The sequence below is a fragment of the Brassica rapa genome, chromosome A10 (genome assembly GCF_000309985.2).
Source record: "Brassica rapa cultivar Chiifu-401-42 chromosome A10, CAAS_Brap_v3.01, whole genome shotgun sequence".
NCBI lineage: Eukaryota > Viridiplantae > Streptophyta > Magnoliopsida > Brassicales > Brassicaceae > Brassica > Brassica rapa.
In genome coordinates this window covers 15,261,287-15,275,827 of record NC_024804.2, presented here as the reverse complement: position 1 = coordinate 15,275,827, position 14,541 = coordinate 15,261,287, and the positions used below count along the sequence as shown (strand labels likewise).

Sequence of the window (14,541 nt, the reverse complement as noted above, 5' to 3'; positions counted from 1 at the left end):
ATCCTTGTCATCCACCATCACCTTGTCATTTTTCAAGGTTTGTTGTTTGTGTACATCTTCAGAATCGTATAGAGCTCTTCATAATGCAGTGTCGTAGAGGTTGTAAATATATGTTTTAAAACAAACATATCTTCATCAATGGCGTCTCCAACATCAACGAGTATCTGGTTCCGTATAGTGATCCTGATCACTTTAATGGTGGTTCTCTTCTATGTATGCCGCCCTCTATACTGGAAGATCTCCGCTACCATCCACGATATCCGCCACAATAACCAATACGGCAGAGAATGTACACTCTACAAGCTTCTTTTCGCCGGAGCTTAGTGAGAAATTCCTCTTTTGGTTTTCTTTGAACTAAATTCGAAATATATTTGTAGTAACTGCGTATGTTGGATCAGTAAGCACACTTTGAAGATTCGTATATCAATGATATTACAGTTCTATAGATGTTCTTATTAGGGTGACATTATTTGTTATGAAATGATAAAGAGAGCTTGAGATTTTCTGTTTGTACAAGTTTTTACTTGAAAAATGAAAACTGTCACAATTTATTGTATGAGTCTACTTGATGTGCAAGCATAATTTGATGCTTACTATGTGAGATATATATGTGATTATTTGGAATTTGTAAGAATAACATTGTTAGATCAATCAAAACAAAATTTGTGATAGTCACTTTAGAATAAATTGTTTGTTTGATGTGATCAGGTTATTTTTGTTTGATCAAACGAGCTGTAACATCACAAAAAGAAAAGAAACGAGTCCCAAAACCATTAGGAATCATATAACACGTTCCTTATTGAAATTAACTTTAGGAGTAAATCGAGAAAGATGTCTGTCTTGGAACTCATAAAATTTATTTAGACTCCAAAGACCCATACTCATACATACCATACCCATTTACGGGGTAGTCCAAGATCTCAAACATTAGGCTATGAATATCTGAGTGAATCCTTATCTTAAAGATTAGAGGAGGAATACAAATAATATAAGCACAAAATGATAGATGTTTATTAATCATTTTCGTCCTGGTGGAGACGGATTGAATTTGTTTAGTGCTATAAGCTTAAGCACTTGACTAATCAAGTAATTATTATTTCTAATTCTTTCCATTAATCAACTAAGGTCAAGAAGAATCTTTTCTGATATATGCTATACACTTTCTATCAATATGGGCCAAAATCTCAAGTGGGTTTTGACCAAACTGAATCATCAAACTCCAATAAAACAAAGCACGTTACCTTTTGGTGCACACGAATAATTTTGTTTATATTTTCTCACTTTTTCTTTTTTTTTTCAAATATTTTCTCACTTTTTCTTCCATTTTTATTTTATATTATAAAAACTCATTAATGAATTTGTGTCCCAGAGCTTTACGACACTTGTTTTCTTTATAAAGTTTTCCTCATAAATATGATTCTAGAAGTCTACATAAGATAAGATATTTCCCTGTATATTTTGTGATATTTTAGGAAAAAAAAACTATAGTGAATTTGTTTTGCCAAGATTTTACACTCATGTTAATTTTTTATCATAACCCTGATTCTAGTAGTTTACCTAATAAAATTAAGAAATCTTCCTAAATTCTTTGTAATAATATTCATCCTGTTTTTAGCAAAAAAAAATATTCATTCTGCATATATGTGGTTATATACCGGTTAATTAATGGCCAATAATTTGTACTTGCATAGTATATATGTGTTAGTTTTGCAGTTTGTTTTAATACAAATATTTTTGATAGTAAACATTTTATTAATTTCATAAAAATATTTGATTCGACAGTATGTAGCTGACCTCTAGATCACATCATTTAACTATGCAAGCCCAATATTTTTGAATATCTATATACTACATTTGAAAGGATTCTTAAACCAGAGCTTTTTTTTTAAAACACAACTAGAAAGAGTTAGGTGCCTGCCATTAAGGCTTCACCCTTTACAAGTCCCTGTTTTGCTATAGAATCAACCACAATGTTCTTATCTTTAGAGATCCAATGGAAGAAAATAACTTCAACATGACATGAAAGTTGGAAGATATCGGACACAATGTCGTATAGTTCCATCGGCACTTCTCCACCGTTGAGGGTTCCGATAAGCTGAGAAGAGTCAGAACCCCAACAACTCTCTTATCATTAACCTAGTTTCTTAGCATAAATTCTTAACTCATGATTTAACACTTTTTTGTTTTTTTTGTTTTTTACATTTTTTTGTCTAAAAACGATTCTTACATCTCTTATTTAAGAGACGTTTTTAACTTTTCTTAGTTAAAATCTAAAAAAACTAAAAACCGTCTTTTAACCGAAGTTAAAGAACCTCAATTAAGAGAATAGAGTTAATAATGGTCTTAGCCCCAACGCTTTACAATCTCGCAGCGCTTGTCTCATCGCCATGCCTTCTGCTACCAGTGCGGATCCCACCGTGATCTCTGCCTGGAACTTCGATATTTCATATACTCTTAATTTATCAAACTAGGAATTGGGCTAAATTAATTTGACCATTTTTATGTCAGCACCACTTTCTAGTTTGTAGTGATGCGAAGCATGCATAGATATGCCCAACTGGGCAATTTATATACCTTTTAAATCAATTATCCATTATTGAATAACGACTGAAAGAGATAATGTGGGGACCTTCCTTTCGACCTAGAAAGAGTAATTCATACAATTCAATTTATATTTAAATAGATTATGTATATTTTTCCTCAGCGAATTAAATGGTTTTGTTCTAAAATGGGATGTTAAAGTCTCGAATATTGTTATACTAAAAAATCGTCCTCGGAAAAACTCCTTCATTGATAGATAAATAGTGGAAATTCCTATTTAAGATGAATCTTCCAATTTCGACCTCTCTCTTTCTCTTTAATTTAGTTTTTTTTTTGCTACGAGTTATCTTCCTTTTTGTCACTCTCTGACTTCTTATTTATTTATAAAAGTCGAATCTTCTTCTTATATGTTGGTTTATACGCCATGAATACAGAAAACTTATACAATTTCGCTATATTTTATACAAAAACGTACAACCCTAGATATAAGCAAACATGCGTAACAATTTTATTGTAAAAGAAAAGAGTAACAATTTTATTGGCGATAAATATAATTTAAATTTAATAATCAAAGCTCGAATGTAGACCATGTTTGAAATGGTCCATATTCGATAACCTAGTGCTCGGCACGCATGGGTTTTTAATAGTCATTGTAGTCAAAGTTCATTACTGTGAAAAAAAAGTTCATTAATGTGAATGGTCCTTCACACTGTTCACAGTTTAAAAAACTTGACTAAATCACATAGCACATAGCATGATCCATATAAAACGGGGTTTGCTAGTTTATAGTACATAGAATAAGAAGGTCAAGTGAGAACAAAATAAATAAAAAGATGGAAAAATACAATATAAGTTCAATCTTTAACTACAATTTGGTTTGGACAGACAGCCATCAAGGGATTCTCGAAATAAATAACAACCAATAAGAAGAATTGATCACGTCACGTGATCTATACGTTTGTGTTTTCCACGTGAAATATATTGAAGTCAACACTTTTATCGGGTCATAGTTGTTTTCTTTCTACAAACTACTACAGTATGTTAGAAAAAATCTAGTCAAACCAAAACCAGGTCGGGGCAATCTCTTAAACTACTAAAACACACACACAAACACATATATGCAATACACTGTAATTAAAAGTTTCACTAATCTCTTAATCACAAGTTGTAACTTTTTTATTCTTGTTTGCTGTCAACATCTTTAATGACGGATCCACACCGTTTCCTTCGACTTAAGAGAGAATATCTAGAAAAGGAATGCGATCACCCCAGTTGCTTAATCAAAAATTTGTAAAGTGATTCCCTATCTCTTTGTAACAAAATCAATTCACATCTCTAGAAAGTAAATGTTTTTATTTTGGTTGGTGGGGAGGGGAAGAAATTGTGCACCACAAATCGAAATACATTATCAAACTTTTTTGTTCCCACTGTTATTGAACTTAAAAACAAAAACAAAGCTGTCATCTGTCCAACGATATTAAGTATCTTTAACCCTTCTATCTGTCGGCTGCAATAGGCATGTCTGAGATTCATATTTGATGCCAAAAACGTATATAAAATTTAATTGTTTGAGAAAATGTTTAACGTTATGATGAATTCATGCTATGAAATAATTTCTTCAAGTGGAAATTAAATTTGAATTCATGCCACAAGAGTACTATATATATTTATACATCGAAAATGTTTGCAGATGTTTATTTTAAAGATTTTTGTCTCGATTTGTAAATTAACCACGGCCAGCTAAGAAATATATAATACAAACATGTTTCCCACGTATCTATAACTCAAATTTTTATAAGCTATAAATATATACACACATGTTTACATCCTTTATAAGTACATATTTATTTACACATCGAAAATGTCTACGGATGTTCATTTTAATTTTTTGTCTCGCTTAATTCGTTAATTAATCACGGCCAGCTAAGAATTATATAATGCAAACATGTTTCCCACGTCTCTATAAAAAGACTTTATAATCTATGAAGGGATATATACACACATATTTAGGATATACGCGCACATATGTATGTTTACATGTGTCCATCTAGTTGTCGCTAGTATAAACCTTTTCTAAAACCGGTTATGTCAATTAAAATACATTTCAATATCTTAAGCAGGCCTGAAAATAATGAACCAAAAAAACGAACCAGAACCAAACCGAAAATCAAAACTGAAACCAGATGGAAACTCTTAAATACCCAAATGGTTTTTGTATTTCTATATCGGAAATAACTGAACCGGAAATAAAATGAATACCTGAATATATAAAAAATATTAGTTATATAAAATATATATAATATAACTAAATATATATTTATAATTTAAAAATATTAAAAATATCCAAAAATGTATGAAAAAAACTAAATTATTATAAATTATCCGAACTATCCGAAAGTATCTAAATATGTATTCATTCAAAATATCCTAAGTAATCCAAAATATCAAAGATTTTCATCCGAGTCATCCTAATTAATTGATATTCTAATCCAAAAACTGATATTTAATCTGAATTATCTGAAATAATCAACCGGAACGAAATTAAATTAGAACTATTTTTTTGATATTTTCGGTTTTTTGTTTTACTATTTAATCGAACCTGAAACTATCCAAACCAAATCCTAACCGGAAATAAGCCATGTAGTCAATAGATTCTCTAGTCTTTTACCAAACATGAAATACTTGAATAAAAACCGAACCGATACCGAAATGTCTATGCCTAATCTTAAGGGAACGTTGAAGACGCATTGTAGAGGAAGTTGACTAATTAGTTTTCCGTATTTTAAAAGTTACAATTCCTGATTTAGATGCTAATAACCTTTTGAATATCGATTCTCGTCCCTCCTTGCCAACTCTCTCTCTCTCTCTCTCTCTCTCTCTCTCTCTCTCTCTCTCTCTCTCTCTCTCTCTCTCTCTCTCTCCTTTTTCTTGTGGCCTCTCTCTCTCTGCATCTGCACGGCTGTATATCTTTTTTCTTTTTCTTTCCTTTTTGTTTTTTTTAGCCAGACTTATCATACAATGTTAATATAAGCCAAGTATTTTTGAGCTCTTACTCTGCTCATAAGAAACAAAGTTCTGAAGAAGAAGAAGACGTTAAAAAGAAAACTCTGAAGACACCTTAGAAATCTTATCTTTTGCATTTTTGGGTTTTCTTTACCTTCTCCATTTTGTTTAAACAGAACAAAGGCTTGATGTAACAGTCTCCTTTGAGCTGATTCCTCATAGTACTATCCACATACAACGGAACCAACTTTCTCATTCTTATTACCTTTTCTTGATCTGATATCTTTTTAGGTCTCGCCCATTTGGAGAAACAGGTGTTGGGTTTGTTTTAGATTTAAACAAGAAAGAGATTTCTCAACTTTCATTCATCTTCATCCTCTGTTTCATTCATCTTTGTGCTTCTTCTTCTTCTAAAAGATGTTGATGAGTCCACCAACTTGCAAGAGTTTATGGTTCTTCCTCATCATCGTCGGATTCTTAGGACAAAATCTTCACTGTGTTCTGTCTAGCCCACACCGTATTCTAGTGGACACAGATGTCGACACAGACGATCTATTTGGTCTACTCTACCTCTTGAAACTAAACAAATCAGAATTCGATCTCGTCGTAAGACTTTTTTTTTATCAGTCATCTCTATGTTCTCTCAACTTTCTTTTCTTTTTATTAATAATTGCTCTGTTTTTTGTAACAGGGGATTACAGTAAGTGCAAATGCGTGGACGAACGCAGGTCACGGAGTGAATCAAGTGTACGACTTATTGCACATGATGGGTCGTGACGATGTCGCCGTAGGTGTCGGCGGTGAGGGTGCGATTCTTGACGATGGTACTATTCTCTCCGACGTCGGTGGTTATTTTCCGATTATCGAACAGGTCCTCTTCTTCCTCGTCTTCTTGTTAATATATTTTGTTGATTTTTCTTTGTATTAATTTGGTTTAAAAATGTAAAACGTGTGTGTTAGGGAATGACAACAACAGGAAAATGTAGATACAGACAAGCAGTTCCTAAAGGCTCCGGAGGCCTACTCGACATTGACTCCAATTATGGTTTTCGTAAACAGTTTCTTCCTCAGGTAATTAACATTTGTAGAAGAGAAATTCTTAGGTTCACCCCCCCAGGGTGAACCTCTAGGTTCACCAACCAATAGTGTTTGAGTATTTGATATTTGATATCTTTTAAAAAAGGAAACAAAATTGAATATCCAAATTAGATTATATTTTTAAAATAAAATAATAAAAATACATAAAAATAGTTACAAAAAATAAATAAATAAATATTGTTAAACCTTCAGCAAAATACTAAATCCTAAACCCTAAACCCTAAACGTTAAACCTTAAACTTTGGATAAACTCTAAACATTGAAAAATCTTAAACCCTAAATCATACGTTAAAAACTAAATTTTAATAACACTAAACCCTAAATCCTAATCACTAAACCCTAAACCTTTGGGTAAACTATGAACCCTTGGATAAATCACAAACTCTAGGGTTTAATTTTAAATATTTTTGATTTAGAGTTTATGATTTATCCAAGGGTTCAGGGTTTATCCAAGGGTTCAGGGTTTATCCAAGGGTTTAGGGTTTAGTGATTAGGGTTTAGGGTTTAGTGTTATTAAGATTTAGTTTTTAATGTATGATTTAGGGTTTAAAATTTTCCAACGGTTTATCCAAGATTTAAGGTTTATAATTTAGGGTTTAGAGTTTAAGATTTAGAGTATAGGATTTAGTATTTTGCTAAAGGTTTAACAATATTTATTTATTTATTTTTTGTAACTATTTTTATGTATTTTTATTGTTTTATTTTAAAAATATAATCTTATTTGGAAATTCAATTTTGTTTCCTTTTTTAAAAGATATCAAATATCAAATACTCAAACACTATTGGTTGGTGAACCTAGAGGTTCACCCTAGGGGGTGAACCTAAGAATTTCTCTTTGTAGAAATAGACACTTTCTTCACGATTCAAAAAACAAACCCTAGCTATATATATCAAATATAACTCTCTTTTTGGGACAAACGTCCAAAAATATTCGAACTTATTAAAACTTTCCTATTTCATTTTCTAAGAGATAATTCTTTTATGAAAAATAAATAATATCTTTGGTGCTTTAATTTTAGAGATAAAGAAGTATATGACAATCTCTAAATAACTTAAATCTCTCTTATTGGGCAGAATATAAATAATCAACAATAAAAAATAACTCTGAAATAATAATATTTTGACCGCATCATCTACAAGACCATCACTTCTATATCTATTTCTATATATTATTTTAAAATAGAAAATTGTATTAAAAATACATATATTAGAGCAAATTAATTTCTATAACAGATTTTTATTTTATTTTAAAATAAAATATAGAAATATATATAAAGTTGAGTTGGAGATCTTTATTAAAAAAATGTGAGTTGGAGATGATTTAAATATACTGATCATAATACCATATACTAAATAATAGTGTTGGTTTGGTTTATCTAGAAAACTATAATAGCGCGAGTTATATACGAGCCAACTTCTTGCGTGCCCCAAATGTGAAATGCCAAATCTCCTATGGGCTCCTAGAGTCTCCTATGCCCCTATTTTATAATTCTTTTTTTGATCAAAATTCAAACTCCCAAATTAAATCCTTTCCGGTTATCAAAACTAAACCCTAACCCCCCTATGGATTAGTGAACCCATGGGCAGATATTTAAGTTCTATACCTTTCAAATTCAAAAAAATATATTTTAAAATCGTTTTTAATCATATTTTAATGATTTTTTCGAAAATATAGAAAACAACGTTTTTGGATTTTTGAAATATTTTTATCAAATTGTATAAATCAAATAAAAAATATTAACATTTCCATTTTAATTTTATGATTTTTCGTTTGACATATAAAATTAAAAGAACAAAAGGGTCTTTTTGAGATTGTGTTATGAGATATAGGGGCATGAGAAGAGATGATTCGTTATATACTCCACATCCTATCGCATCGCACCAACTAAGTTACTTTAGTCGTAACCACCATTTAGAAATCTTATAAATTGTCAAACTTTGTGGAGGGTGTTGTTGTTGTGACACTTGTGTTGGTATCTCTCGGACGCCACACGTCGGTAGAATCATAGTAATATCGTGTGGTTCGTATAGAAGTAATCTGACTTTTACATCTGTCGGCTCCTAATTGATTCAAGCCTGGCAGTAAATATATCATAGTATATATATTATAGGGTTAGAGGATCGGCAGATCCGATCCATAGCATATATATAGAAGGAGCCATGTTTCTGACTTTAGATATAAATCGCCAAAATTTTAATAAATACAGTTTTAATACTTTAATAATGTGAATTGACACATTTTTCACTTATCTAATCCGATTATGTTGTTTTGTTATCTTTTTCATAAGAAAATAGTTTCCTATATGTCTTATACAAGAGTAAATAGTTACCGATCTTTGTATATTCTTATTATATGATTTATATTTTAAAAAATTCCATTGAAAACCTCTGAACATAGTCTTATCAAAATACAACAAAACAAATAAAAATCTAACACATAATTTTAATGCTTTTACAACAACAAAATAAAAACACATAATCTTAAGAAACAGGAGGACGTTTCATGTTTAAAAAAAATCATTCTTGTGGTTCACTTGGTTATGTCTTTGTTGGGAAACAGGGGAACAGAAGATACACTCCTATCCGGCAACCAACGGCACAGAAAGTAATCATCGACAAAGTTTCCGAAGGTCCAATCACAGTGATCCTCATCGGTTCTCACACGAATTTCGCTCTCTTCTTGATGTCAAACCCTCACCTTAAACACAACATCCAACACATTTACGTCATGGGCGGTGGTGTACGGTCTCGAAATCCCACCGGATGCTGTCCGGCGAATTCCACGGCTGAAGAATGTCAACCTCGACAATGTGGAAACCGTGGGAACTTGTTCACTGACTATACAAGTAATCCTTACGCAGAGTTCAACATGTTCCTTGATCCTTTCGCTGCTTATCAGGTTCATTCTTGTCCTCCTTCATTCTTCAATATATATGAAGCGCAAAGCAATAACCGTTAGTTGTTAATAATCAAGAAAACAAATATTACAGGTGTTTCACTCAGGTGTTCCAGTGACTCTTGTTCCTCTAGATGCAACTAACACAATACCTATCAACAAGCAATTTTTTGAAACATTTGAAAACAACCAGAGGACATATGAAGCTCAATATGTTTTCTTATCTTTGAAAATTGCTAGAGACACTTGGTTCGACGCTGAGTTTTACCAGGTATGTATGGAGTCCATTTCTCAAACTGAAATGCTGTAGAGAAGGGTTTTTCTGTAACATTAAATATTGTTATTTAAACTATTTTTAGGGTTTTTTCACTACTGGTTTCAGTATATATGGTGCAGTTGTTAGTAATATAACTAAAACAAATTTAGTCAGTAATCTACCAAAATAAGTTTCTAAGGTTTGCAATTATCCAACATAAATTTGTTCATCTGAAAAGTTTTCTAAATTTTATTATTTCATCATTCCATCATCTCAATATATAATCATTGACATCTAACATATGAGACTCACCATTGTGAAATTCTCCAGAGCTATTTCATGTGGGATTCTTTCACGGCTGGTGTTGCAGTCTCAATCATGAGAAACTCCGTTAAAAATAACAACACCAATGGTCAGAATGATTTTGCGGAGATGGAGTACATGAACATAACCGTTGTTACTTCAAACAAACCTTATGGAAAATCCGATGGCTCAAATCCTTTCTTTGATAAAAGAAAAACTCCGAAGTTTAACTTAACCGTTGGAGGAGTTCACAGTGGTCATGTTCAGAATGGTTTGCGTGATCCAATCTGCATACCTAAAAGCGGAAAAGGAAGGTGTAAGGTTTGTGTGTTCCTTCACTCACCCTTCTTGAGTTTCTGATTTGGCTTCATTTTAATCCTTCTTTTATGGCTAACACTAATAGGATGGTTATACACAAGAGACTTCTGGACCTGATTCAGTTCGTGTTCTCGTCGCGAAACGAGCTAAACCGAACGTAAACATCGAAAGCAAACTTGACAAAGAGTTCTATGTTGATTTCTTGGAAGTAAGTGTTCATATTCTCAATCTAAAGGTTACAGATCATGCGTTTTTTTAGTTTGATTGATATATGACAAAGTTGTTTACATACAGGTCTTGAATAAGCCTGGAGAAACAGGGAGGTTTAACTTCTCATCACAGTTTCCATACTTCAAAGAAGAATTGTTTAGACCAGATCTTAGCAAAACACAGCTTGGAAAGCCTGTCGTTTTCGATATGGACATGAGCGCCGGAGATTTCCTCTCTCTCTTCTATCTCCTTAAAGTTCCAGTGGAGAAAATCGATTTGAAGGTATCTATAGTCCAAGATTTAACTGTTTCTTGTTACACAAGTAACTAGACAAAATTCACATAAGAAACCATGTTACTTATGTTTAGTAATTATACATGTTGTTGTCTTCAGTATCTTAAGAGTTAACACCTGCTTTATCTTGACTTGCCAGGCCATTATTGTGAGCCCAACCGGTTGGGCTAATGCAGCAACAATCGATGTGGTCTACGATCTCCTTCACATGATGGGTCGTGACGACATTCCAGTTGGTATGGGAGACTTGCTAGCATTAAACCAATCTGACCCCATCTTCCCACCGGTTGGAGATTGCAAGTACGTCAAGGCTATTCCTCAAGGCTGTGGTGGGTTTCTTGATTCCGACACTCTTTACGGTTTTGCTCGTGACCTCCCAAGAAGCCCTCGTAGGTAAAAACCAATACCTAACAATGTATTAATATAATTATATCATTTTGTGGAAGATAAATATGTGACATATTCATGAATGCAGATACACTGCGGAGAACTCCATGACAGATGGAGCTCCTAGGGACACTGATCGGCCTGAGCTGCGACAACCTCTTGCACTTGAAGTGTGGCAAAACGTGACCAAAACTATAAATGGAGCCTCTAAGATCACTGTACTAACCAATGGACCATTGACTAGCTTGGCTAAGATAATCTCATCTGATAAAAACTCATCCTCACTAATCAAGGCAAGAACATTCTGTTAGCTTCTCTAATTAGTTTCATCAAGTTCCGAGCTTAACTGAACTTGGCTTCTTATGAAAATTGTAGGAGGTTTATATCATGGGAGGACACGTTAACCGTGAGAAACCAGACAAAGGGAACATATTCACGGTTCCTAAGAACGCATACGCTGAGTTCAATATGTTTCTTGATCCTTTAGCAGCTAAGACGGTTCTTGAATCCGGTCTAAACATCACACTCATCCCTCTAGCAACCCAACGCAAGCTGAGCTCTTTCCAAACAATGCTTGATAGACTCTACTCCTCGGCGAAAACACCGGAAAGTCTGTTTGTGAAACGTCTGCTTGCTAGATTACAAGCGCTTCATCACAAACACAGAAGATACTCGCATGTGGTAAAGCCTCCTCTCTTGTCATTCTGTTTCATCTTTAAGATACAAATGATTTTGGCTAGCTGAGCTCATCAAAATGTGTGTATTGCAGGACATGTTCTTAGGGGAAGTTCTTGGAGCGGTTTACTTGGGAGGGGATGACACGTCATTGAAGCCAAGACTGCGAGCTGAGCACATTAAAGTGATCGCTGAAGGCGATGAGTCGAAAGATGGTCAGGTATTGATAGATACACTGCGTGGAAAGCAAGTAAATATACTGGAAAGAGTAGATGTGAGAGGCTGCTATGAGGGGTTTGCTTCTAGACTTGGTGATAAGAACCAATCTGCGGTTGTAGGAAGCTTTGAAGAACAAAGGAAGAAATGGAACACACCACCAAGTTGAGAAGAACAACACAAAAGATACATACCCGGTTAACCGGTCAGAGATTTGATTGAATTTTTATTCCAGAAGCTGTTTAGAAACTTCAACGCTTGATTTCAAATAAACTCCATTGTTAGTATACAAAGCTCTTTTATGGATTACAGTTATAAAATGTGTCTATAACTAATGAATTTAAGAACAAAAGATGTTCATTATAACAACTCTAGAAGAGTCTTTCATCAACAGGTTTAGTTTTACAAAACTCCAGTTAAATAACAACTCTACAAGAGACAACAACAAAGAGTTTTGATGGCACATAACAAGAAGAAGAGGAGGGTAAGTCTAACAAGCCTTACAGCTGCGCCTGCAATAGCCAGGAAGCTCAGCAGTACCAACCATGTACTCTGGGTTCTTTGTGCATTCCCCAAGCACTGCCCATCTCTCACAGCTCTCGTTCATATCAGTACAGTTTCCACCAGGTGTCACAATCTTGTCGAACGAGTCCACGTGGATCCACTTGGTCGCAGACCATTTCTCTCCTTCAATCACTGGACATCCACCGTGGAGGCTCAACGGGTCAGGGATTGCGTCAGGGTGGAGGTTGAAGAACAACAAAGCATCCCCTTTCCTTGGTTTCACTGACAAACACACACAAAAGTTGTAAGATTGTTACTTCTTTTACTATTCTAGGAAAACTATGGTTTAGTTACTCACCAGCGATTCCTTTCTTGGCACAATCAGAAAGGTCGTCTTTGTTTTCAATTAGTACTCGGCGAGAAGGTATCTACAAAAAGACATCAGATCTTTGTAGTAAGAGAGAGAATGAATGACCCCAAGGGTGTGATCACTTGATAGGTGATGCACAAACCTCTGCATTGGGGAAGACGGTTTCTCCACCTCTGGTGACATTGGATAGATACATGAGAACTGTTGCAATGCGGTGTCCACCACGGACAATGTTGACTTTGTCATGAAAGTAGTCAAAGTGAGCATCGTATTTTTGACCGTGCTCGTATCTCAATACCTGCATGTCTTCCCCGTTTTCTAGTCACCCACAGAAAACAAATGACTTAAATGAAAATCTTTCAATAATATAAGATGTCAAGATTTTGAAATAATCTTAGTTAGAAATTCTTGAACCTTTAGGAAGAAATGTCCAAGTGGAGATCTTGTCTTCTATACCGGAAACAATTGGATCCTGTGATCACAACAATACTAAAAGATCAATCTTCCAACTACCAAAATCCATCATTCAAATGATATGAACAAAGTAACCGAAAATCAAATAAAGAATCACATTAAAGGTTATAACAACATTATGTTAGGTTCTAATCAACCGGACATTAGAGAAAAGATCTGTCATTTGGAGGATCAATGCAAACACAGAGAGCAAAGTTGAACCTTTGCTTTGGGGATAAAGGTGCCAGAGCTGGTCCGAACCTCGCTGAATTTGCTCTCTCCACTATCATTATCAGCCACAGCAGATCTCTTCAGGCTCGCCTTTGCCTTTTTTTTTCTCCCCACAAATCGAAAGTCTTTAGAATCTTTAACTAGAAAAGAAAAGAGAAGTTTCCAAAATTAAGCAATGAATGAAACGAAGGAAACTCACAAGGGAGACCATATGATCACATTCCAATTCCGTGAGGAACCCTTCGTATACAAACGCCCTGAAACAAGAAAATAAATAAACAAGACAAAGCCATAGACTTTTAAAACATCTAAAAGGTTTCAGCTTTCTCAAAATCACTTGAGGATTTTTTGCGATAGAGAGAGAGAGAGAGCAAACCTGGGTTTGGAGGAAACCTGCTTGACTTTGGAAGGATTAATAATGGCGGTAGGAGAGCTAGTTAAGGAATTGGTGCATTGAAGCAGGACGGATAAGATGGCTAAGAACGATAACATTCCACGGCGAGACATCGACATCGTAGTGGATCGGATCTAGATGTACGAGAGAGAGAGAGAGAGAGTCGGTGGAAGGAAAGAGATGTGAAAGACGGAACTACAAGAAGGAAAAAAAAAGTTTTTTTTTTCTCGGGGGAAATGTCGACACGGTGGTGACAAGTTTACGCTCTGCCTAAGACCAGATAACGACAAAACGGTTTTTTTGAGAATGTTTGTCCGAACCGTAATGTACCGGATGGTAGTCCAACTCTTAATTAGTTAGATCGTATGAAAAAGCATAGTAACATATGAGTT

At 34.1% G+C, this 14,541-nt stretch overlaps 2 protein-coding genes across 2 annotated transcripts; one reads left to right on the top strand and one right to left on the bottom strand.

Moving 5' to 3' along the window:
• The first annotated feature begins 5,462 nt into the window (after positions 1 to 5,462).
• On the top strand, positions 5,463 to 12,512 carry LOC103845800. The gene is made up of 12 exons (XM_009122687.3): positions 5,463 to 6,150; positions 6,236 to 6,415; positions 6,505 to 6,615; positions 9,203 to 9,541; positions 9,633 to 9,809; positions 10,125 to 10,418; positions 10,501 to 10,623; positions 10,710 to 10,907; positions 11,059 to 11,312; positions 11,395 to 11,599; positions 11,682 to 11,987; positions 12,076 to 12,512. Exons 1-12 carry the CDS (start codon positions 5,962 to 5,964, stop codon positions 12,364 to 12,366), a joined length of 2,667 nt encoding a protein of 888 aa, XP_009120935.1. The 5' UTR covers positions 5,463 to 5,961; the 3' UTR covers positions 12,367 to 12,512.
• On the bottom strand, positions 12,510 to 14,411 carry LOC103845801 (probable prolyl 4-hydroxylase 4). The gene is made up of 7 exons (XM_009122688.3): positions 14,132 to 14,411; positions 13,955 to 14,012; positions 13,747 to 13,851; positions 13,486 to 13,543; positions 13,214 to 13,389; positions 13,060 to 13,129; positions 12,510 to 12,983 (listed from the first exon to the last, which is right to left on the bottom strand). The coding sequence occupies exons 1-7, from the start codon at positions 14,266 to 14,268 to the stop codon at positions 12,688 to 12,690; spliced, it is 900 nt and encodes a 299-aa protein (XP_009120936.1). The 5' UTR covers positions 14,269 to 14,411; the 3' UTR covers positions 12,510 to 12,687.
• Between the last annotated feature and the right edge of the window lie 130 nt (positions 14,412 to 14,541).